This window comes from Macrosteles quadrilineatus, unplaced genomic scaffold, assembly GCF_028750875.1.
Source record: "Macrosteles quadrilineatus isolate MER2022 unplaced genomic scaffold, UCM_ALF_1.0 Scaffold_1__1_contigs__length_201487025, whole genome shotgun sequence".
Lineage (NCBI taxonomy): Eukaryota > Metazoa > Arthropoda > Insecta > Hemiptera > Cicadellidae > Macrosteles > Macrosteles quadrilineatus.
This window is the reverse complement of record NW_026542594.1, coordinates 131153122-131179846: the sequence shown is the minus strand read 5'-3', so window position 1 is coordinate 131179846 and position 26725 is coordinate 131153122. Positions and strand designations below refer to the sequence as shown.

General features: G+C 36.6%; 1 protein-coding gene across 1 annotated transcript in view; it reads right to left on the bottom strand.

Moving 5' to 3' along the window:
- LOC128985055 (nuclear pore complex protein Nup155) overlaps positions 1 to 26725 on the bottom strand; it is a 210283-nt gene that overhangs the window by 143300 nt on the left and 40258 nt on the right. The window contains exons 6-7 of the mRNA XM_054404431.1: positions 23336 to 23490; positions 22654 to 22925 (exon numbers count right to left, since the gene is read on the bottom strand). Coding sequence (XP_054260406.1) covers positions 22654 to 22925; positions 23336 to 23490 — 427 coding nt within the window. The remainder of the gene's footprint in view (positions 1 to 22653; positions 22926 to 23335; positions 23491 to 26725) is intronic.

Here is a 26725-nt window from a genome sequence, read left to right as displayed (position 1 = left end):
AGATGGTGCTAAGGTGTTCTCGAAACTAGATGCTAACTCGGGTTATTGGCAAATACCCATAACAGAAGAAGCTTCATATTTGACTACTTTCATCACACCTTTTGGAAGGTTCAGATTTTTACGACTTCCTTTCGGGATTTCCACTGGCTCAGAAGTATTCCAGTGTCAAATGTCTGAATCACTTGAAGGCCTTCAAGGTGTTGTTTGCCATTTCGATGACATAACTATATACGGGAAAGATATGGAAGAACATGACAAAAATTTACATCGTGTTTTGTGTAGGCTCCAGGAAAAGGGCTGGACACTTAATAGATCAAAATGTGTGTTCCGGCATGACAGTATCAGTTTACTAGGCCACCTTGTAACTAAAAATGGTATTAAGCCAGATCCCTCTCGTGTTGAGGCTATCCAAAAACTCAAGACGCCAACTAATGTTAAAGAACTAAGGAGAATTCTAGGTGTTGTCAATTACGTAGCCAAGTTTATTCGTAATTTGTCGACCATAGTTCATCCACTACATGCTTTACTGCAAAGAAATACAGAATTTGTTTGGGGGCCTGATCAAGACCAAGCTTTGGAAAAGATTAAACTGTCATTGATGTCCGAACCGTGTCTCGCTTTATACAGCATTTCTAAAGAAACCTTCCTCTCAGCGGATTCCTCGTCATACGGTATTGGAGTTGCACTACTTCAGCTTCAAGAAGATGGAACTAAACGTCCGGTGGCCTATGCTTCGAGAAGTTTGTCATCAGCCGAACGTAATTGGGCTCAAATAGAAAAAGAAGCTCTAGCGATTGCTTGGGGGTGTGAACGGTTTGAACACCTCATTTTAGGGTTGCATTTGCATATTGAGACAGACCATAAGCCCTTGCTCTCCATATTCAAGATAAAAGACTTGGACAATATTACTCCCAGGCTTCAGAGAATACGACTCCGACTGATGAGATATACGTATGACATTACCTACACGCCCGCTAAACAGTTGATTTTGGCTGATGCACTGTCTCGAGACACAAAGAACTCTGAAGAGGAATGGGAACTTACAGAGGAAATCCTTGCTTATATACAAAACATTAACACTACTCTACCATCAGTTTCGGATGAAAGGTTGCGAGAAATAAATCAAGAAACTATGAAAGATGAAACTCTAAAACATATGTCACAGTATTGTGTGAAAGGTTGGCCAGAAAAATCTAAGATTCCAGAGGATGTATTGCCCTACTGGTATCATAGAGAAGATACAAGTGAGCAAAATGGTATACTTCTCTTTGGAAGTCGTATTATAATACCAAATTCTCTAAGACCTAATGTACTAAGAAGTATTCATGAAGGACATCAAGGCATAACAAAATGTAGATCTTTTGCAAAATTGACTGTGTGGTGGCCTCGTCTTTCTCAACAAATCAAAGATCTAGTAGAAAATTGCAAGACATGTGCAGAAAATCGCGCTACGAGAGCAGAGCCGCTGATACCAACCCCTTATCCGGATAGACCTTGGCAAATAGTGGGTGCCGATTTGCTGAAGTGCAAAGGTCACTGGTATCTCTTAATCTCAGACTATTATTCCAGGTTTATGGAGATTGCTAGACTAAAGGACTTAAAAATGGGCACTATTGTGACATATACAAAGTCCATCTTCACACGTCATGGTGTACCTGAGACAGTGAGAGCAGACTGTGGTTCTCAATTTGACTGCTGTCAATTCAAACAACTTGGTCGTGATTATGGATTTAAATTGATTACATCAAGCCCAAAATTTCCACAAAGCAACGGCTTCATAGAAGCGCAAGTAAAAAACTTTAAGTACCACTTAGAAAAAAGTGATGATCCCTAAAAATGCTACTTATGTTAAGAGCAACCCCTCTGGAAAATGGGAAAAGTCCAGCGGAATTACTTTTCGGGAGAAGGATCCGCACTTATGTTCCGATAATGTCTGATCAACTAATACCCTATCTGGTAGACACTGAAAAGTTAAGGGAAAAGGAAGAAGCAAGAATTGATCGTCAAAAGATTTATTTTGACAAAAGACATAGAGCCACAGAATTGCCTACTCTACCTGATGGAGCTCAAGTCCATATAAAGGACAGGAATCAAGAAGGAACTATATTAAACAAACATCCTGCACCTCGATCCTATATAATTCAAACGCAAGATGGTTGTTTGCGGAGGAACAGAAGATCACTGCAAAGATTTAGCACTACTATGCCTTCTGATCAACCAGCACTGCAGACCAGTCCCTCAGAAAACCTGAGAAGATCAGAACCATCGCAGACAAATCCTTTAGCGAATCTAAGAAGATCAACAAGACAATTCAAACCTACCCGGAGGTTCGATCTTTAACGGGGAGATGTGTTGTTATTCATATGTGTTTGAAAACATATGGTGTTAGAATATTATTTGTTTAGTTTTTGTTGGTAAACATTCTGAATCTGGTTTATTGTAAAAAGCTACCTAATAAAGTACTTGTCTTATTAAAACTATATTTTAATTTAACTTGCGATAACGATACAATATACGCAGTGCGAGAAATCCAGAATGAGACTTTCCAGTGCCATTGTTAAATCTGTGCCAACTTTTATATTAGCCAGGATTTGAAAGTGGTTCTAAACAATGGTGTTTCTGAAAAACAAATATCACCAATTGCAAAACACGGTTACAAAACTTGTGAAGACTATACAAGCTTACATAGATACAACAATATCAATATCCTATATTCTAATACAAGCAATGTTTGCTTGTATGTATGTATGTATGTATGCTTGCTTGCTTGTACCAAGATCTCGAAAACGGCTCCGACGATTTTCTTCAAATGTTATACATAGTTAATTTCTGGCCTAAAAACGAGTTTACTGCAGTTAGAACTGCCAACAAAAATCTAATTACATAGAAAAATAAAACTGAAAATCAAATTTTTTAACATTAGTCTTATGGGTTGCTAGGTAACCATGTTGGCTGAATTAAATCGGTGGGGCACACGGAAGATTTCTCAGGTGCCGTTTGACGTCACTAACTGCTGCGTCTGAAGAAATAGACAATTTTATAATTTTTCTATTATTAAATTAAACTGTCATAACCTAACCAAACTAATCAAACGTGCTGATAATGAAAAAATCGAATGAAGGTTTACTAATCTTAAAAATAGTTTTGTTCATAAAATATAATTATAAATGCCTAAAATTCAATTTTATAATTTTTTAATTATAAAATTAAACTGTCATAACCTAACCAAACCAACCAAACATATGCTTGATATGAAAAAATTGTTGACAAAAAGTTAGTGCTACCAGCGGGATACGAACCCGGTATATTCGGATTATCAGCCCGACACGCTATCCACTACACCGCCAGGGCCTATGGCTCAAACCGTATCGTTGGGGTAATGGTGTTCCCTCAAAGTGACGTCAGCAGGTAGTGACGTCAAACGGCACCTGAGAAATCTTCCGTGTGCCGTTTTGGAATTAAATAACAAGGAAAAAGTAAACAAAAGACTTGAAGTTGTAGCATGTGTTCACAATAAGCCAACTACCCACAGTATGCTAGCAAATTAGAAATACAGTACAAAAGGAAAAACATCACTTGTTAATATTGAGCAAAGATTATACTGAAGATTACTCAATACAATTGTAGTCAAGGGTAGCAGTGCGAAGTCTGGGATCTGTTTATGACGATTAGATTAAGGTATCTGCAATCCTAAAATGCTATGGGAATGGAAGAAAGCAGGTCCGCAACGTAGGAAGTGGTGAAGGAAGTAGTAAAGGCAATCATAAAATGCTATAGGAATAGAGGGAAACAGGTCCGTGACGTAGGAAGTGATGAAGGAAGTAGTAAAGGCGAGCGGTCCGGAGTGTGGGGACTGTTTATGACGATAATATTAGTGTATCTAAAATGCTATGGGAAGGAAGGGAAACAGGTCCGCGACGTAGGAAGTGGTGAAGGAAGTAGTCAAGGCGAGCTGTCCGAAGTGTGGGAACTGTTTGACGATTAGATAAGGGTATGAGCAATCCTAAAATGCTATGGGAAGGGAGGGAACCAGGCCCGCGAAGTAGGAAGTGGTGAAGGAAGTAGTCAAGGCGAGGAGTCCGGAGTGTGGGAACTGTTTCTGACGATTAGATTAAGGTATCTGCAATCCTAAAATGCTATGGGAAGGAAGGAAAACAGGTCCGCGACGTAGGAATTGGTGTAGGAAGTAGTCAAAGCGAGCTGTCCGGAGTGTGGGAACTGTTTGACGATTAGATAAGGGTATGAGCAATCCTAAAATTCTATGGGAAGGGAGGGAACCAGGCCCGCGAAGTAGGAAGTGGTGAAGGAAGTAGTCAAGGCGAGCTGTCCGGAGTGTGGGAACTGTTTATGACAATTAGATTAAGGTGTCTGCAATTCTGAAATCCTATGGGAAGGGAGGAAAACAGGTCTGCAACGTAGGAAGTGGTGAAGGAAGTAGTCAAGGCGAGCTGTCCGGAGTGTGGGAACTGTTTGACGATTAGATAAGGGTATGAGCAATCCTAAAATGCTATGGGAAGGGAGGGAACCAGGCCCGCGAAGTAGGAAGTGGTGAAGGAAGTAGTCAAGGCGAGGAGTCCGGAGTGTGGGAACTGTTTCTGACGATTAGATTAAGGTATCTGCAATCCTAAAATGCTATGGGAAGGAAGGAAAAACAGGTCCGCGACGTAGGAATTGGTGTAGGAAGTAGTCAAAGCGAGCTGTCCGGAGTGTGGGAACTGTTTGACGATTAGATAAGGGTATGAGCAATCCTAAAATGCTATGGGAAGGGAGGGAACCAGGCCCGCGAAGTAGGAAGTGGTGAAGGAAGTAGTCAAGGCGAGCTGTCCGGAGTGTGGGAACTGTTTATGACAATTAGATTAAGGTGTCTGCAATTCTGAAATCCTATGGGAAGGGAGGAAAACAGGTCTGCAACGTAGGAAGTGGTGAAGGAAGTAGTCAAGGCGAGCTGTCCGGAGTGTGGGAACTGTTTATGACGATTAGATTAAGGTGTCTGCAACTCTGAAATCCTATGGGAAGGGAGGAAAACAGGTCTGCGACAAAGGAAGTGGTGAAGGAAGTAGTCAAGGCGAGCTGTCCGGAGTGTGGGAACTGTTTATGACGATTAGATTAAGGTGTCTGCAATTCTGAAATCCTATGGGAAGGGAGGGAAACAGGCCCGCGACGTAGGAAGTGGTGAAGGAAGTAGTCAAGGCGAGCTGTCCGGAGCGTGGGAACTGTTTATGATGATTAGATTAAGGTATTTGCAATCCTAAAATGCTGTGGAATGGGAGGAAAACAGGTCCGCGAATTAGGAAGCGGTGAAGGAAGTAGTCAAGGCGAGTAGTCCGGAGTGTGAGAACTGTTTATGACGATTAGATTAAGGTGTCTGCAATTCTGAAATCCTATGGGAAGGGTGGAAGACAGGTCTGCGACGTAGGAAGTGGTGAAGGAAGTAGTCAAGGCGATCTGTCCCGAGTGTGGGAACTGTTTATGACGATTAGATTAAGGTATCTGCAATCTTTAAATGCAATGGGAAGGGAGGGAAACAGGTTTGCGACGTAGGAAGTGGTGAAGGAAGTAGTAAGGGCTAGTAGTATGGAGCGTGGGAACTGTTATGACAATTAGATTAAGGTGTCTGCAATTCTGAAATGCAATGGGAAGGGAGGAAAACAGGTCCGCTACGTTGGAAGTGGTGAAGGAAGTATCCAAGGCGAGCTGTCCGGAATAAAAAATCCGGAAAAAAGTCCGGAATGAGGATTTGTGGTCTTAAATCTGGTGTTTGACATGAACAGCATGTGATTTTGTGCTCCCTTGTTTTTTCGATATATCAGTGGTAAAACTCTAATCTTTTGCAAATATTTTTAGCTACAAACATGGAGCTAATGTTTATGTTTATGAAAATGTAAGTAGTATGTTTTAAAAAGAATTTTTACTATCATAAACTATAACGAAAGATAAAGGATTTTTATGATTTTTCATGAACTACTTTTACAAAGTTGAGGGAAACAATCGCTTCCTCTACTATGACTCATTGGGTGAACATAACTTGAAAGATGTTAAAGTTGTAGCAAATAAAGTGTCACAGTATTTGGATGCGCCTGGCTTCTATTTTCAAATTGTCGATGGACCTAAGCAGATCAACTCTTATGATTGCGGAATATACGTCTGTATGTTTGTTGAACTCCTAGTCTTTGGATCAAAACCTATTAATCACAGTACATTAAATTTGAATGAACTCTTTACCTACAGTCTACCTACAGTGTCCCCGACTGATCTCATTAAAAAAAGATCACTCTTAGCCTACATATTAAAAAACAGTGTAATGCTGTCAAATGATGAAATACGCCTACTTACAACCAAACAAGATTTATCAGCCAGTAACAACTCTACCGCATCTTCAAAGCCTCTTACATGTGATGTAACCACACAAACACAAAGCACAAATAAAAACAATGAAGACTGGATTAAGGTGGGATTTGATAAGTCAAAAAAGTTAGGCCTACCTGTCACACAACACAACAGTACACCTATTAATACAACTAACAGATTCACCATGTTGAACCATGCTGATCAAGAAGACCATGATGAGACGGTGGTGAGCAAAAACAATAGACAAAGCTGCCATTCTAGGATGGAAAAGAAAACTGGCAAAAAATTAAAGAAAAGAAACCATTTAGTTCGGAATTGTCTAACTCGACTTCCGACCGATTCGAAGGGCCTAACAAATGGTAAAGTCCTTATACTTGCTGACAGCCATGGTAAAGAAATTAACAGATACGTTCAAGAACAAACATTCCTTTCTGTATCAACAACTGCAAGACCTAACGCAACTTTTGACCAAGTCACACATGATGTGGAAATGGCAACAAAAGGTTTTACCAAGAATGACTTTGTCGTGGTAATTGGAGGTACAAATGATGTTGAAACAAAAAGTGCATATAAATTACCTCAAAAAATTGGCAATCTGGCAAAGGTCTCAGAGCACACCAACCTAATCATTGCAACTTTGTCCCTTCGTCATGACAACCCACACCTGGATGACAAAATAACTAATATAAAGAGAATCATGTCTAATAAAGAGAATAATTGAAACATTACCACACAAACCATCAATACTTCCACTTCATTGTTTACCCAGGCATTTTTACACAAACCATGGTCTTCATTTTAACCACTTAGGGAAAAATAGAATTGGTAAACAAATAGTTAGTATTGTAAGGCAAACTATGAAAATAAATTCAACAACCAAACATGCTAAACCCGATAATAATGATAACCAATCCACAGCTGGAAAAAGAAATAACCTTGAAACCAACAAGTCTTTACATGAATGGGAAGGTATACAAATACTAGAAGAAAACATGTCTGACGTTATCAGCCGTTTTAAGAACAACAACTCAGTTGCTTTTGCACATTGTATATCCAGTGATTTCCATGAAGAAAGAAATATGAGCGCAGGCGTGGCTAGAGTTTTTAAGAAGATTTTTGGAAGACCACAGACCTCTGACCTTCTCAACAAATATTTATCCTTCCAGCAAACCAATAACGGAGCAGGGATTTACGGACTGATAACAAAATCAAAATTCTCAGCAAAACCCTCTTTGGAAGACTATAATTTGTGTTTTTCACACCTTATTAGAAGTATCAATACAAACCACTTCAAAAGCTTGGTATGCTCTCCAATGGGTTGTGTGAGGGACCGTATCTCCATTGAAAAGTTTGCCAAGAATATAGTGAAACTCCATATTTATACAGTAGCAGCAGTTTGTGTAGTTGCAAAGCAAGAACATTCATCCAGACAACTTTATAACTGAGTAAACTTTCCCGATTTCATAAACAAGCTTCGTCAAGAAATTCAAGTGGCAGAAATAATGTTAAAGGAGTCTGCAGTAATATCTTCTTATAAGCTTCCATGTGGAAGTGACGGAGACGAGCCAGTTGTGGAGCACAGCCATGCAGAGTCTAGAGACGACCTTCTGACAACAACTGACCAACAACCAACAACTGTACCACTGACACTCTGCTCATCTCAACCGTCCTTACAGCAACTACAACCACTTTCTAGTTCTCCGCAGCATTACTCACAACCAACTTCAACACAACTTCCTGCTGTTGGTCTTATCAGCCCCCGGTTGGTTCCAGGTGGTCTCAGCTATAATGAAGCTGTTAAGTCAAAACCATCGAGTGTTGTGAAAGAGCAGAGTAAATGTGTGGTGTCAAGTGTTGAGGGTGATCCATCAGTGTTAGAGTTAGATTCCTGTTTAGATGGTAGTTCTCCTTTGATTTTAAACTGATTAATTCTGACAATGACCTTGTACCTGCTAAATTAAGTAACATAGATAATTCTTTGCACAAAACAAATTCGCTGGCTCAAAATAACAAACTAAAAGGTTTATGTAATCAATCTGTTTATTCAACTAACTGTGATTTAATAATGCATTACAATTGTCAAGGTTTAAATTTAACAAAAATTTCAGCTCTCAATTTATTTTTATCTGAGGCCAATTTGAATATTAAAGCTATATCTTTTAATGAACATTGGTTAGATCATAATTCAGCCTCTCTGTTAAATGCAATCAATAATTTTAAATTGGCTAGTTCTTATATAAGAGAAAATGGCTGTAGGGGCGGATCTTGCATATTGGTGGATAAGAACTGTAAATATGTATCAATACCACAGTTTTCAAATTTAAATGAAGACCTTATTTTTGAATGTTCTGCTATTGAACTTGTAGATTTTAATTCAATTTTAATTTCTATTTATACAGTACCAAATTTCAACATAAGTAAACAGTTTTTAGATAGACTTGAAAATCTATTTCTGATAATACAGAAAAAATTAAAAAAAAATACTGTTTTTGTAACTGGAGATTTTAACATAGACATTTTAACGAATGACACATTCACAAGTAGATTTAAAGAAATTGTCGAATGTAATGGTTTTTGTTTTCAATTTGAGGAGCCAACTAGAATAACAAATTCTTCATTTACTTGTTTAGATAATTTTATCACACCCAAAATGTTTAGTTGCTATTACAGGTTAAACACTGAGTTAGGTCTTTCTGATCACAATGCTATATTTATAAACCTCCCTAAGCTAGCAAAGTGTAATACCATAAAGAATACTTCTAGTTCTTTTCAGAAAAGAATCATCTCTGATAGAAATACAAATGAATTTTGCAAATATCTACAGAGCACTAATAATAATTTTGTATTTAACCCCGCTTTAAACCCCAATGAAAATTACAAAAGTTTTTTAAGAAATTTTTTATTATCTTTCAATCATATATTTCCTGTTAAATCACTAAAAAAGAATGCTAAAACTAATAAATCTACTTTGAATTGGGTGACCAAAGGTATAAGAATTTCCAGTAAGAGGAATTAGAATTGCACTTGGAAGCCAAGTTTAGTAAAAACCAAGAGTTTTTATCCTATGTAAAGCAATATAAAAAAATATTTAATAAAGTTATAAAAAATTCAAAAATTCTATCAAATAATAACCTAATTAGAAAATCTGAAAACAAGACTAAGGCAGCTTGGCAAATTGTTAACAATGAACTGGGCTTAAACCGTACTCAAAGAGACAAAATTATTTTAAAAGATGATACAAACCAAACCACTGTTGATAATCCTGATGATGTAGCTAAGCTTTTTAACAGTTTTTTCTGTAATACAGTTATTAATCTGAATGTAAAAAAGGCTTCTGTCAATGGTGTTCATTCGTCTGTAAAATCATACAGCATTGATGGTGGGGTTACGTTGTGCAATTTTAGCCTTACTAATAAAGATGAAATAAAAAAGATCATCCTTTCTCTAAAGAACAAAATTTCAGTAGGCTGGGACGAAATCCCAATTAAACTGATCAAATCTGCTGCTGACATTATCTCCGAACCCTTATCTCTTATTATAAATCAGTGTTTAAAGAATGGTATTTTTCCGGATCAACTCAAGTACTCCCAAATTTCTCTCGTTTTTAAGAAAGGTTCAAAATCAGATATTAATAACTATCGTCCAGTATCAGTATTAAGTAATATTTCAAAAATATTTGGAAAAGTAATAAGCTGTAGACTTGTTAATTATTTTGAAAGTAATAATTTATTTTACAAGAAACAATTTGGTTTCCGAAAAAACTTAAGCACAGTTTCTGCTCTCACTCAGTTTGTTAATGAGATTGCAGAGGCCTTGGATAGGTCTCAGGCCACAGCAGGCATTTTTTGTGACCTGTCTAAGGCTTTTGACTGTGTGGATCACTCACTCCTGTTGCTGAAACTTAATGATTATGGGATTGGGGGAAGTTGCTTTTCTTTAATACAATCTTACCTTTCTGAAAGAAAACAAAGAACTTTAATTTTAGAAGATAACAACAAACATTATTCACCATGGGAAATTATATCCACAGGTGTTCCCCAAGGCTCAGTATTGGGCCCACTTTTTTTTCTCATTTACATTAATGATCTTCCAAAAGCTATTAATAAAGAACTAATTCTTTTTGCCAATGACACTACTGCTTTGATAAAAAATAATAATACAACTGAAATGTTTTCTTCTCTGCAAAGTGTGGTAAAGGATATGGAGCAATGGTTTTTAGAAAATGGGTTAAAACTTAACGTTGAAAAAACAAATATTATCAAATTTTCTACTAGACACAAAAATATGGAAAACTGTTCTTTTAATTTAGTTGAAGCTCATAAATTCTTAGGGGTGTACGTAGATGACGCAGTTAAATGGGATTCACATTTGAATTATTTACATAACAAAATTAGGTCAATATCATCTTTATTCATACATTTAAGGGACTGTGTTTCTATTGAGACACTTAAAGTCGTTTATCATGCTTATGTGGAGTCTGTGTTAAGATATGGCATAATTTTATAGGGTCAAGCTACTGGTATTAAAACTTTATTCAGGTTACAAAAACGTATTATTCGCATTATCACCAACTCTCATCCACGCAGTTCTTGTAAGAAACATTTTCAAAATTTAAGAATTCAGACATTAACGGGGTTGTATATTCTAGAATTATTAAATTACATACATTCAGTTAAAAATGAGCTACCAGAAACAACACATTTTAATCACAGGTATGAAACCCGAAATGAAAATATATTTAGACTCCCCAGACACCGTTTGACCCTATATGAAAAATCTCCATTGTATGCTGGGCTGAGATTGTACAATGTGCTTCCGCCATGCTTTAAGTCACTAAGCAAAACCAAATTTAAAGAGAAAATAGATAGTTTGCTTATTGACAGGGCTTTTTACTTAATTGAAGATTTTTACAGAACTACAATTTAGAACATTTTTTTTTTATTATTTTTTGTAATTTTTTTTTTCATTTTAAGTGTTTAATTTTAAGTTAAGTTTTAATGTTAAATATTTTATGTATGGATCTGTAATTTTGACAATGCACCTATTCTAAATGTAATGACATGTATGGAATGTTTTGTGCAAATAAAGTATGTCTATGTCTATGTCTATGTCTAATGTGGGAACTGTTAATAACGATTAGATTAAGGTATCTACAATCCTTAAGTGCTATGGGAATGGAGGGAAACAAGTCCATGACGTAGGAAATGGTGTAGGACGTAGTTAAGGCGAGCCGTGTGGAGTTTGGGAATGGATTTATGTATCTCCAATACTAAGACTGCTTACAGAGTGAACTAATGATTTCCCCCGAGCAAAGCTCGGTCCCCAGGTATTTATGTATAATACTAGCAGAGTACCCGTCCTTCGTACGGGATTGGCATATAAGTATAAAATGCTTATTGCAGTTATACTCAAGCAAGCTTTGCGTTTGCAATGGAGAGGACTCAGTTTGTTCTATTACCAAATCAGTGGAAAATTCTAATATCACAGTAACTCTTAAAATTATTTTCTTATGTAGTTAACTTATATCTGTTGTATGGCTTGGTTTCTGCCTTTTTTTACCACTTCTTGGAGATTGTACGTAGGTGATATTCTTTGGCGTATTCCATCTGTAGACGAAACTTGGGTTGGTGAAATTATTACAATGGAAAAATCCTGGACAATTTGATATGGGCTAAAAATAAAACTAAATTAACAATATGCTACATTTCTTGAGCAATCATTGAAATAACTGATTTGCAAACAATGGAAACATAGAAAAAGTCATAGAACACAACCAAGTAGAAAAAAAGAAATAATGTTTTTTTTTTCATTTAAAATCGTTATAGACAACCTAATGCGGCTATGAGAGGTAAAAATTTGTAGAAACACTAAAAAACAAGATCAGCTTTTTGAGAAAAGACAAGATATTTACAAAAGATTTTGATTATATCTAACTGTGTAAATGGGAGGTTGGGGTTGCTGACGGTCCCCTTCCTTCTGGCTATGATGGCGGGTTCTGCCTGTCAGGGATTAGATAGGTCCCGAGTGTTGCTTGCACTAAATGCGTCGGGGCGCTCCATTATGGTCCTCTAGGGCTTTGTACCTGGTGGAACCCAGGTGGAGTGACGCTTAAACAAGTAGCCGGAATCCCTGGTTAGGGTTGAGGGGCAACCCTCTTTCCGAAGGGTCTGCTTCGGCAGCCGGCGAGCCTGATGACCTTAAGTCATCCGCCCATGATGTGCTAAAGGTTGATGCATAAGCTTCGGCCTACATCATGGGGCCCGGGTATGTCTCACGATAGGTACCGGGTATGTAGTCAGGGGGCTTCGGCTCTCATGACAAAGAAATAATAATAATAATATCTAACTGTTGTGTAGATCGTGAGTATTTCCATAATCTTCGTGAGTCGCCTGTAATGCTTCGCAATTGCTCGAATTCGAGCAACAGGTACACTAGTATAAATTATTAGTTTAGTAAAGATTTGCAAAATATCACAAATTATTCATGAAATTAAAAACATAAACATAACTGTAAACAATCCAATTTCGGCAGTTCTCATTGCGTATAACAGTTTTTTTGTTGCTGCTTAGTTCAAATTAGCTGTAATCATAAATTTTACTAATATTATAAATCTGAAAGTGTGTGAGTTTGTGTGTGTGTTTGTGTGTGTGTTGCTCAATCACGCATAAACTACTGGACGGATTGGGCTGAAATTTGGCATGATGATAGCTCACATTCCCGATTAACATTAAAGCATTTTCTCATCTCAAAAATCCTTTCGGGCTCCGCCCCAGTGGCTCTGTAGTTCCCCATGTTAACCTTATGATTTTTCATATTTAAAAGGAATTAATGAATCTTAACAGCTGTTTCAATTAAACAAGTTGGTTCTGTTCTATGATGTTCAATAGCATAAAAGTTACAAGGATTACCAACAGGGTGCAGTACTATTATTATTATTTTTTTTTTTTTATTTATGACTACAGCTAATTTCCGACCAAAAGGTGAGTGAGCGTAGCGAACGAACTTCAACCTGGAGGCGAGTTAGCGTAGCGAACGAGCTAACCTGAAGGCAAGTGAGCGCAGCGAACGAGCTCCAACCTAAAGGTGAGTGAGCGTAGCTAACGAACTTCAACCAGGACGAATGAGCCATGCGAATACTTATGAAGTTAAACGGGGCAAAGCCCGCGGGTACAGCTAGTTTATAATATTAGTAAGATTATAAAATAGAGGTCTTGAAGCACATCAGAGGTATTGGTAGATTCCGACCTAAAAATAAGCATCATTTGCTCAATTAACCAAATCATAATGTAGACAACATTATGGAATTGTTTGGATCTTGTTCAAAATAACTATTAATAAAAAATAGTCATTACACAGTATATTACCGTGTTGCAGCTTTGATTGCAAACATTCTCACATCTGACAAAATATTAAACAACTGATAAATAATTTATTCCTCTGTAAGAATAATTGTATTGAATGATCCAACAGCCAAGGCCCTGTCTTAGCTTGACGGCAAGAGCGACGCGACCGACGGTCGTTGCTGTCGGCGGCAAAACGTGTGTCCACACTGAGCGACGCGACAAGGGACCTTTTCGACTAAGACGTCTGCCATTCGGACTTTCTTCAGCTCCAGCTATATTTCAAGCCGTAATCCATCAAATTATAAATGGATTACCAGGTACTGTAGCCTATTTAGATGATCTTTTGGTTGGCGGCTCAACAAGAGAAGAAGCCTTTTATAGATTGGAGAAATTATTGCAGCGACTTATGGAATTTGGAGTTCAAGTTAATGGGAGTAAGTGAAAGTTCTTACAGCCTAAAGTGGAATATTTAGGCTATGTCATTTCAGCATCAGGAGTCAGTCCACAACAAGGTATTGTTGAAGCTATCCAAAAAAACTCCCGAACCTACTGGTAAAGAGGAGCTAAGGGCTTATAATTCATTGTTTTTATTAATTTTTAAAGAAAGATGTTCCATGGAAATGGATCGAGCAATGTTCTAAAACATTCAAAGAAGGTAAATCTTGGGTTATATGTTCTGATGTTTTAGTACACTATGATGTCTCGAAACCTTTAGTACTCACTTGTGATGCTAGTCCTAAAGGAGTTTCTGCCATTTTGTCCCATATCATAAACGGAGAAGAATGACCTATAGCGTTTGTATCGAAAACCCCGAGTGCCAGTGAGAAAAACTATTCACAGCTCCACAAGGAGACATTGGCATCTTTGGAGTGATGAAATTCCATAAATACATTTATGGGCGTACCAATTGTATTTTACAAAGTGACCATCAGCCACTAGCAGCTATTTTTGGATCGAAGCGAAGGGTGCCTAGTTTAGCTGCTGCTCGCCTACAACGATGGGCCCTGATTTTGACTGCCTAAAATTATGAGGTAAAATATCGGAAGGGTTCCAGTTTGCCCCACACTGATGTATTGGTAACCACTACCCGAGGATGAAACTTTGGAGTTGGATGAAAATTATGTATCTCATGTGGAATCTTGTGTAACAGAAACAAGGTGGCGTTCGCAGTCGCGTCCACAAAAATGAGCGGAGTCATCAGGGCATTATATTGCCATCGACCCTCACCATCAAGCTTCAAAATTATTTTTAACTACAATTTCAAATAGAGAAAAAAATTTGTAGAGAAATTGTTAGGGTGATTAAAATAGTTACAAAATATTTTACGGTAAAGAGCAACAATTTGTAAAAAACACTGAGATGTCATTATATATAAAGATGTCCATATATGGCTTTTTTTAGACCTGCATTTGCATTTTAAGATTAAAACCTCTGGTGGTATGGTATATTAACAATTCTCAAACAGGGCAGTATATTCTTCTACCCATTTTGCTTACTGATAACTGCTTAACAGTTTAACTTAATGTGATGATAAGTATACAAATGAAAACACGAAAGAAGTAGCATTCCCTTATATCTAAGACCTCCAAAATAAAAATAAAAAACTAACCAGCCAATTAACTCAATGTATATTGTGTTAAACAATTAAACATGAATTTAATACAGTATATTTATTGGATGAATTAATTTCAATGACTGTGAAAATGTCTAACTAAAACTAAAAATTTTATATCATTGATACTAAACATTGATCTTCTACTAGTTTATTTTTCAGACCGAGTTTTTGTTAATGCTTATCAGATGTTCTTTTAGAAATCCTGGGTCGAAAACAGTCCCTCTATCGTTCGGACGCGGCTCACTGCAATACGTCAACCCAGCACTGAATTATCTTGATCCAATATCAACAATTGCTTGGTTCAGGGTCTTGCCTTGGAATTTGTGAATTGTGAGAGAATAGGCATGTGTCAATGAAAATTGTTTTCAGGTACACTGATGCCAAGTTTTACAAATTTAGTTACAATAGGGACATTCGCCACCACCGTATTGCATAATGTTGGGTCACCTATAAATTCAACCAATAAACATAAAAGCTGCTTTTCCAAATGTCATAAGACTTCTCCACGTTCGTATAAAATATCGTAGACGGTGCCAACAGCACCATTGACTATTCCTGCATTGGTCCACAAGTTGTGGCGTAACATGACTCAACATCCTTTGGCTAAAATGAGGATGTTTTCAAGAGATTCATCGGTACATTCATCGGTACTTCCTTTGTGGCTATTGAAGGTTTGTTTATGGCACGAATGAATGCTACAGGACTTTGCAGCTAAGCCAATCCGTTAGGATTGTCAGTAGTCACGTTAGTACGCCGCACGGGTTCACTAGTTTTTTTTATACAAGTCATAAAGAAAATAATTTTCCTCTGTTATCATTTCCATGAGCAATATTAGTAAGATCATTTGGAAAATGACTTCTGATCTTCGCCGGATTGACGCAAGATTTTAGTTTTTAGTTAAAACACTTTTTGAATGTGTTCGTATACAAAACGTCTATGTGTATACCACCGATTTGAATGATCAGATAGTATGAATAAAGTTATAACTGCACTGGTAATAACTGATCCAAATCACCAAAGTGGAATAATACGACCACCAAATAATTCATCTCGGTCGTCAGGTTTCACTTGACGTAGGCTAAGCGTTTGTCGATCATTGCTAGTAGTTTCTTGCCACACATAGATATTTCAGCACAAATTGCGACACGGACGTTTTTGAACAAAATCTATGGATTCATTCCCCCCCCCCCTGTAGTTCATTAAAATGTTGTATATATTCAATCTATTGTACTGTGTGAATTGTTTGGCCATTAACACTAGAAACAGGACAACCAGTTGGTGGTAATACAAGAATACTGCCGTCACCATAGGTTGATTCCGTTGTAGTATTTACAATCTCATTTAAAACCACTGACTGTTTTGTCTACAGCCATAACAATATTTAGTTTCCAAGATAAATCAAATGAAACACTTACTCAAATACACCTATTAATTAACTTGTTATCTAGGTGATAATTAATCATGTTGAAACTGAAACCGAGAATTAATCACGTTTTTAAATAGTAAATAACAAGATGATTAACAGCAAGAATATTAGAACAGAAAGTGTATTTATCATAAAAAATTACGTCACTAGACCAAAAGCAAACATGTTTGTATTATTATTAAAATAAAACTGTCAAAAATCGTCCAAACCTTACGTAATGTTATTAGTGGATCGAGCTAGTGACGTCATGTTTATGATCCACACCGTTTCTGTTCTAATATCGGTTATCACAGTTACAATAATTCCTTTAAGTCAACAGCTGATCTTATGCCTTTGTTTTTGTGTCAACAACTGCTTCCATAAGGATTACATTGGAACTTTGAGAGCTCGTGGGGTGAATTCCTTTGGAAATTTTTAACGCCATATAGTTGTTAGCCTCACCGATACGGTCTTTATCACCATGCAAAATTTGAAAGAGATTGCTTCAGCCCTCTAGGAGCAGTTTGCGTATTACGAAATGCATAAGAGTCGACGTATAAGAGCTTCGCTCAATTAATTTCTTCAGTTTGTGGAATGACGATTCTCTAATCACTTCTTAAGAGATAGGACATTTGACTGATTAAGTCCCACTGTTGTCTAAAGTTCGGGATTTTGTGTTGTACGGATGGTGTGAAATTGTAGACCCAATGTTCCATTCCAGAGAAGGAGAGATAAATTGTCAGTGGATAAAAATTGCATTTTATGGGGCAGTAGAGTAGTCATATCTAAGAAATTGCAAAGTAAAGTCATCCAGATATTGCATAAACAACATCCTCGAATTACTCGAATGAAATTGTTGACACGCAGCGACATGTGGTGGCCTGGGATCGAAAAAGTAATTGAGGATTCTGTGTCATCTTGTTTTATTTGTAAAAGTACAAGAAATGCTGCGTCAAAAGTTCCATTGCAACAATGGCCGTTAACTTCCAAGAGATGGCACCGAATTCATATTGATTTTGCTGAAGATCCAACCACCAAACAGCAAATGTTTATTGTGGTGGATAGTTTTTCAAAGTGGATGGAAGTATTTTTTATGCGTTCTATTTCCACGGGGAAGACCATTGAGAAACTCCGTACACTGTTTTCTGCTTATGGTTTACCTGAGGAGTCGGCGTGTGATAACGGTACGTCTTTTACCAGCCTAGAGTTCAGGGAAAAATGGTGTGAAACTAACATTTTCTCCACCATATCACCCTGACTCCAATGGATCAGCCGAGCGTTCTGTTCAAGAAGTTAAGAAAAGTTTGTTAAGGCAAGTTTTGAGTGAAAAATCTTATCAGCAGACATCATTGTAGTATAAATTGGATAACTTCCTCTTCACCTATCGTAACCGGTGTGAGCCCGGCTGAGCTGGTCTTACGTTGGAAGAACAAAATTGACTATGTTAAAACCTAATCTACTAGACGAGTCAAGGAAGAAGCAGGAAATTCAGAAACGAGCCTCAGATAGGCATAGAGGTGCTTGTAGAATTCTTCATGAAACTCAAAAGGTGTTGGTTAAAACTGTCAGACAGGAGACAATTAGTTGGGTCCCAGGTCGTATATTACTAACAGTGTAAAAGTCCAGTTACCTATTTGGTTAGTGTTCTTGGCAAGAAAGGAGTCTGCCATGCAGGAGACCATTTTAGGCAATCTGAGGTAGAGGAGGACGAAATCATCTTGCCGAAAGAGGAAGTCGGAAGAACTATTGAGGCACATCAACAAGAAGAGAAAAGTAGTCATACTTTCAAAAGAGTGTTGCCTATTCTTCAGGAGTCTACATCACCATCAATATCAAGAAATCATCATCCACCTTATTTGCCTGGATTGAAGTCTGATGTTAAGAAACTACCGGGTGCGCAATACAGTCCATCCCAGTTTTGAGGAGATCACAAAGGACACAAGCCGAAGAAATTGGATCTATAAAGTTGGAGAAGCCAAAGATTCAGAAGAATTTTTAAAGTTTTAAAATGTTATGAGTCAATGATTTTTTAACGTTTTAAAATGTCATGAATCAAGCAAGTTAAGTGTTGGCGAGTGTAATATATGTTTATATTAATTGTGCAAGAAGCAACATTTGATTTTATAATGTTGATTGTATAGTCCAGTAAAATAAGACATTTTGGTATGCAAAAGGTCGGATACCGGTAGTTCTGATTTTTGGATATGTTGTTAGTAGGGGTCTGCGGTGCACCGAAAAAGTCGGTACGGTACGGTACAAGCTTAATTACCGTCATCGGTTCGGTACAGCATTTTACACGGTACAAATTTGGTTCGGTACAGCCTATTATAATAATAAATTACTTTCAGTTTACTATCGTGTAGTCAACGACAGTTGGTTCCGAGCACATAAAAGTCTTATCAGTGATGTTTGTTTACGATCTTCATAATTTATTATTAGGGTGATGATGCAATAAAAACCCATTAGCAGTCCCAAATCCATTAACATTTTATCACGACAATAATTGTTGTATTCAAGTACTTCCAAGAACGGTTGAGTTTTATCACTTTTATTTCTTTACGAATTTCCCCAATTCTATTTTATCATAAAAATAATAGTTTTATGATGACTGTTAAATGTTATCTCTAACTCAGTCAGTATTTTCGTGAATATTCAATTTGCCGCTGGCCATTGCCTACTGCCATAAAACTGTTTATGGCTACATATTAAACTTGTAACTAATCTACAATCTTATTTTTTAAGATAAAATATTTGTTATAGATATTTTATCTTTCTATTGATGAAACCACAAGCATAGTTGTTGTTATTTGTATATTTTTATTTTTGTTATTCAAGCCTACTCGGTCTCAAATTGCACGGTCTCATTGCTTGTTCTGTAAACATTGTTGTCTTATATTGTTAGATGTGGATGTTTAAGGCTTAAATGTTTTTTAGTTTCCTGTATTTTTTATGGTGTTGAAGGTACTTTATGCAATCTAAATCTTATGAACTAGATAGTGATTTTTCTACACTCATTGTAACCTAATCAATTTATATATACATGTAGGCCCTCCTAAATAATTAGGTCTAGGCCTGGGTCTTTTGATTCTTTGGAAGAGCTTTAAAATATACTAACAAAATTGGATTAAACTAATGATTGATATTGTGGATGTTAACTTTGTAAATGAAAAGACAATAATCTTACTCTCTGATAGTCCAAATTTTAGTTTCAGAAAAAAACTTGGCAAGAGTTATCCATCTTATAACTAGTTTTGAAGCTGATAAAAAAAATGCTCTTTGCCATTACTTCATCATAACCTCCAGTTTTTCATTTTGGTCTGCTGTGAACAACTGGCAACTACACTGTCATCATACTGAATGCTTTTATATGTTTTTAAAAATAAAAAAACAACTAGACATTGTGTTGGTTGGAAATAATTTACCAGTTGTGTGAAATCATCTTGTCAATAAATATTTCAAACATGTTTATTCCTAAAAACTCTTATCCTATTCACTTTTATCATGGCTATTCAAAGTCTCTCAGAGTAAAATAGGTAAAGCCTTTATCTAAACTGTGATGTTTCTTGACACAATCCTCGTATTAGTAAAAGGTTTTGTTTTAATAATTTGTGGTACAGTAATTGTTGCTAGAAAACCGTAAATGTAGGATACTATCAATTTTCATAGTTTTTTTTTTTTTTTTTTTTTGCTAAGCACGAGTCTGGGATTGTTTTTCACATTACTTCAGGCTAGACCTAGGGGTTGCGGCATTATCACACTTAGATAAAATCCAATGGTGACTTGGTGAAGATCGAACCCGGGACCTCAGGGACTGAAGTCCCGCGCTCTAACCGCTACGCCAGCTCGCTCCCCAATCAATTTTCATAGTAATGTCAATGTATTAAAGTTAAAAATAATGGTTTAAATACAGATCTGAGCAGAAAACCGCTAAAATACGGGTAGTCGCATACTGTACAGATTTTGTACCGAGAACCGAGGTACAAAATATTGTACCGTACCGAACCGTACCGACCTTAAATTTTCTGTACCGCAGACCCCTAGTTGTTAGTATTGGGCCCATAACATAAAATCCAAGTTATCCACCTCGAGATACTGCTGCTCGCCGCGGGGCGCGCCACTTGTTATCGAAAAATAAAAAATTTGGCAATTCCTATTGTTTTTCACTCAATCTCGCGAACCGTTGATTTTTACCAAAAATTTTATATTATGGCTTAATGGCCTAATGGCTTAGTGGCCTAATAAATCATTGAATCAAAATCATGTAAACGTACATTTATTTATTAAAACGAGATCGCGAAGCATGATCGGCATGATAAGGCCATAGGAACGGTTGCCTTGTAGGTATTTTGCCGCTAAGAATATTTTTTTTCATTTTGAACCCTCAAAACATACAATTTTAAAATTGTATCATTAAAGAATTTTGTAGAGCTTAAAAACAAATAATTTAGTACATTAAAATGTTTTTTACAATTGGTTGCAGAGAAAATTAAAATTAAAAAACCTCAAGTTATTCCAATAGCGAAGATTTTTAATTATTGTTTTTTCCTTATTTATAGAAACATTTTTATAAAGTTGGGTAAATTTATTTGTTTCTTAACATACTATTATTATTTTATATACTATATTACCCTCCCTGTAGCAGCAAACCTAGGTACCAGTTAAACCTAATGTTATTTAAATAGGTTTGTGAAAATCAAATCAAGCAAATGAAATTTGCTTATTCTGCAGGTTTGCTGAGGTGGGGGTATTTTCATTCATACTTTCATTTATTTTCTAGTAATAGCAAATAAACTGGCATACTCTCTAAATCTATACGGTGTTTGCTTCAAACAACTATATTGTGGAAATATTGAAAAAAAACCACAATTTTTATACGTCTTTGGAAAATTGGTTTATTTTGATGGTCTGTAGTTTGACCATTATTTACGCTACATACTTGCTGTTGGGCTTAAACTGTCACAAATTTATTCTTCTTTAATGTAATAATATAAAATTTTCGGTAAAATCAACGGTTCGCGAGATTGAGTGAAAAACAATAGGAATTGCCATATTTTTTATATTTCAATAACAAGTGGCGCGCCCCGCGGCGAGCGGCAGTATCTCGAGGTGGATAACTTGGATTTTATGTTATAGGCCCAATACTAACAACATATCCAAAAATCAGAACTACCCGACCTTTTGCACAGCAACCCCATATTTTCTGACAGATTTACTGGACTATGTATTCCAGATGTTGAAGACTTTGGTTTTGTTATGATTGTTAAGTTTGTTTAAATAATAATAATAATTTAGTTGTGAATGAAATGGATAATAAATTGAATGCACTAGATTTTATCTTGTTCTTTTAAAATATTACACTTATCTAATAGTAAAATGGAAGTAACACTCATGACCGATCCTTTCTTCACTGTACAAAGCGTGGTTGGCGGCCTGGAGTGTAGAGTGCAGAGTTCTCAGGGGCCCCTTGATTCAGCGCAGATCATCATCAAACGCAGTTTGTTATCAAGTAGTTGATAACGTCGTCCACAGACACAAAGAGATTCCCGCAGGCGCGACTCGGTATTTATTTAATTTAAATCCGATTACGGTGTAGAGAAAGTTCAAGGCACAAACTGGTGCGTGATAAGCGGTATCAGAATGCAAGTTGACAAGAAACTAGATAAGAGGAACGAGGAGTGGGTATTACTACGTCAATGGCAGGATTGCCAACTTGGAAGAAAGGAATAACTAGCAAAGAGTCTTTGGTTTATTATGAATGTATGCCAAAATAGGCTGCGCTTAAATTAAACTTGATTTAGTCTTTTTTTTATTATTTACATAACAATGACTATGACTAACAAAAAGAGCAGAAATATCACATTTTTGCTATGTTAAGTCTCACAGGCCTACTGAATTTAATTTGGGTTTATGTGTTAACACTTGGTAGAGATGACTGTTAGTACCTTGCAATACTGAGAGCTGCTTGCATGATAGCAGACTGAGACAGACTGACCAGTCTCCCTGTGGACATCCCGTTGTCTCCGAGGTCAAACACCGACACAGTGCCCTTCTCTGACAGAGTGTACAGAATGTAGCGGCTGTTGTCTATTGAGATCTGTGCAATTGCATCATCTTCACAGAATGCAGCATTGAGAAAAGAAGGCACAAGGAACGAGAGTGTTGTTGTAGAATGGTTCACTTTTTTACACCTTTTTCCTGTCCATCCAATCTCTTTCTGGAATAAGTAAAACTGTATGTTTGGAATATATCATTATAGTAGATTTTATTTAATCATATACAATATTTTCAATAAACAGGCCTAAGAATATTTTGAGTGTTTTTGACACTAACATATTACCGTACGCAATATCAATAATATTTCAAGGCTAATTTTTGTTGTTGTTATAACTTTGAACTAAACTTGATATTTGAGATGAGCATTTCTTTACTTAATACGAATAGAAATTACATTAAATTGATTCATTTTGTGTTGATTATTTGGGTCACTTTCTGTGTAAGGAGCTATGTTCGAAACTTAGACAGTTATGTAAATTTCTAAGTATTCTACAACTTTAGACATGGTGGCATGACATGGTAGAGATGACTGTTAGTACCTTGCAATACTGATAAGATTTTAGTGCTTACCTGATAACATATCTCATAAAGGCTGCCATCTTTACCCCCCAAGAAGATGCGCCCTAAGGCAGAACCACTGATGACTGTCATGGGTACTCCATCAGTTGGTAAGGTATAAATGATTTCTGGCGTAAGGTTTATTTCTGTCTGAAGACCCCCTGTTCCTGGAAACATAGCAACTTGTCTTGATTGCTATTGATCACTCTAATAAACAGTGATTTTATTCACATGTTTTACATAATATAAACAAAGATTTTAGCTTAGGTGTAAGACAAGCTAGTATGAATGTTATTACAATAAAAGTGTGTTGTTTGTTTAGAAAGTAACTCTATTTAATCTTATAAATAAACAATAAATAAGAGATTTGTTGTACAGGGTGTCCACAAAATCAGACTAAAAATATTTCTGTATATTTCCTGTATTTTACACACCGAAACCACGTTTTTCACTCCTGCAAGTCTAAACTAGGTTAAATTGTCAATCAAACACTTATTTTTATAAATATTGCATACATAGTATTATACATTATTTCAACTCCAGTCATAGTCCACGGTCTTTATTACTTTTTGAAATATTTAACCGTCCCGGGACTTCTTTTCCACCCTGTATACAAACATCAAAGTACCGTAACTACTACTTTAAACAAAATAAAATACAAAACTGTGTGGCCATTTAATTTTTATAAACACAATAAGAATACACAATAGACAATGGGTAAAGAGGGTTTGATTAAAGGAAATAAAATGCAAAACAGTTGAACTATTGATTTTGAAAAACAATAGAAAGGGGACCATAAGGAAAGGTGTGGGATTGAACTAAAATAGTTGCAGGGAAACTTAAAGTAGAAAAGTCGTCAACAACAATCTGTTAAAAACAATTTTATACTCAGTACATCGTTAGAGGGGGAGGCATTTGATAAGAAATCTGAAAAAGTAAACAAGGAACAACAACGCAACAATATAATCGTTTCCGGCCTTGTTGTGCTATTACTGACGCTATATGCTATGTCGGGTCTCGATGCAACTGCTAAAAACATCAGACTTCCTGTAAGACTTTGATAAGGCTTGTTGATGGTTTCACGTAGTTTTGGTTCATTTAGTTTAACTTTTAGTCCAGGCAAATTAGATCAAATATAGGGTGTGCTCCCCAAAAAATTGTCTAAAGCTGGAAAGTGTTTTAATACCTTTTGGGGGTCCCAAATAAGACTCCTGTGAGTTTGCGACGGATTCTGACGTCTGCTTGAGTTTTGGGAGTCGAAAAACTATGAAAATTTCACACTTTTTTCAGTTTTTCGCTTATAACTCCTAAATAACGAATCCTAAGGAAAATGTTGTTCAGAGGTGTCTTTTAGTGCATTAAATTCCGCGTCGATTGGTGTTAAATACGTCAAAATCGGCCGAGCCTTTTAGCTGCTGTATCTTTTCAAAGTTGGGATATTTTCATTAACATGGCCAAAAGGTTGATTATTTGACCAGTTTTCGGCTTAAAACTCCTAAACGACGCATGCTATACAAAAATGCACCTGTAGTTAGTTTGGAAAACACACAATTCTACAAATAATGTTTTTTTTATTAATCAATAACGGCAATTGATTGTTACCTACTTTGTATGTTCGCCATTTCATTGAAAAAAGTATTAATGTTAAAGTTGGTAAATTTTACTAAAATTGGTAACAACATAGATCCTGTCTTTTAAATGGATTATGAATTATTAGATAGTGGTTTATTCCATGATGGTCATCCAGAGGTTTATCTAATAAGGTGTGATGAGAGTAAGGCCTCCTATGTAATTTTTAGTCTAATATTGTTGTCTGAGGTTCCGAAAATTCTAGGATTCATCCACAGCCACCATCCCAACCACCCATTATATACGATCTATCCCTGCATTCATCTTTCAGTTTTTGGCTTACATCTTCTAACGCATGCTATAGAAAAAATGTTCCTGTAGTTAGTTTGAAGAGCATAAACGTCTGCGTAGAATGTTTTCCAATTCATTAAGATCGGCTTCACCATTTAACCGCTATTGATTGTTAACACTAGATCAGATGCTTGTCAAGTTTAAAATCTTACCATTGAAATCTGGCAAACAACCAGCCTAATTACCAAAAACATAGGGGATATGGCAGTGATTCTATCCACTAGTGTGACGTCATGGATCCTGCAGCATGGCCTATGAACAAGTAAGTGCCCATGAGAGCAACATCTTACTGTGGAGGCTTTTCCGAGATAGGGGAATCAATGATGTGGATCTAGACCGATGGTTCGCTGGCAGGCCCATCGCAGTGAATGCTACCCATCAAGTTAAGGGATATTGTGGGATCACCTCTTCAACATATTATCAGCAAGTTGACAATATAAACTCCACGGATACGGTGGGATCAAAAAGAAATTCATCAAATGGTTCCAGTGTCACGACCCATTTACTGAAAATAGTTCGCTCATGTCAATCAGCTCAGCAGTTATCCCATATGATAGCATCAACGCGAGATATGTATAAAGCATAATGGAAAGGCACAGCTTGCAAGAAAATCGCAAATAGGCAGGCCTATAATGACCATAAACTGTGCAGAATAAAAGGAAGTGGTGGCATTAATCGCGAGCTGTGATGGCAACAGCAAAGATTAAAGAAGAATATGCCCCGTCAGTCAACACGTGATATTCCAAATTAAATCCAAGCCTCAATTTGAATCATACTTTGGATTAAAAATAGGTCCGTACCCACTAGCGCAGTTTGATGAAGAAAGCGTGATGTAAAAGAGTCGAAAATCTAACATCAAACATTCATGTAGTCTAAAACTACTCATGCTGTTTACTCCAATCAATGTGGATCTCACTGTGTTCTGACGGGTTACAACGCTTGGCGAAGTTGCAGAAGCAGGTTGGCCCTATACATGCTTGGGAGCAGAAAATATCCAAATCAAGTGAGTCTCTTCTAGAAGACACTTTCAACTAATTTTGACTTTGATTCTAACAAAAGGGGCTGCTCATCCACCAATCCTTTAGAGCTCATTTAAAATTGTACTTAATTCAGAGAGATATGTATGGAAAATTAACGCCAATGGGTTAACTCCCATCACTACGGCTAATCCACCGTTTTGACAAGAACTTATGAACTCCGTCTACCTATCTCGACCATCGTGTACATGTTAAAAAAGTTTTACATTATCTCGCTCCATATGAAATGCAGGGATATAAATCACTACTGTCTGAAAGACTTGAAAGGGGCACGATTATCTCAATTCGATATCTGACGAAAAAGATGGTACCGAATGTCACCATTTGTGGCAAGACCAATAAGAGCAAAGAATGAATCTTTATTCTTCAGATTCCAATGATGAGAAGTAGAAAAGTTATATAGTAAAATCTACGAAAAATCCCAATAGTTTTTTTTTTTTAATAG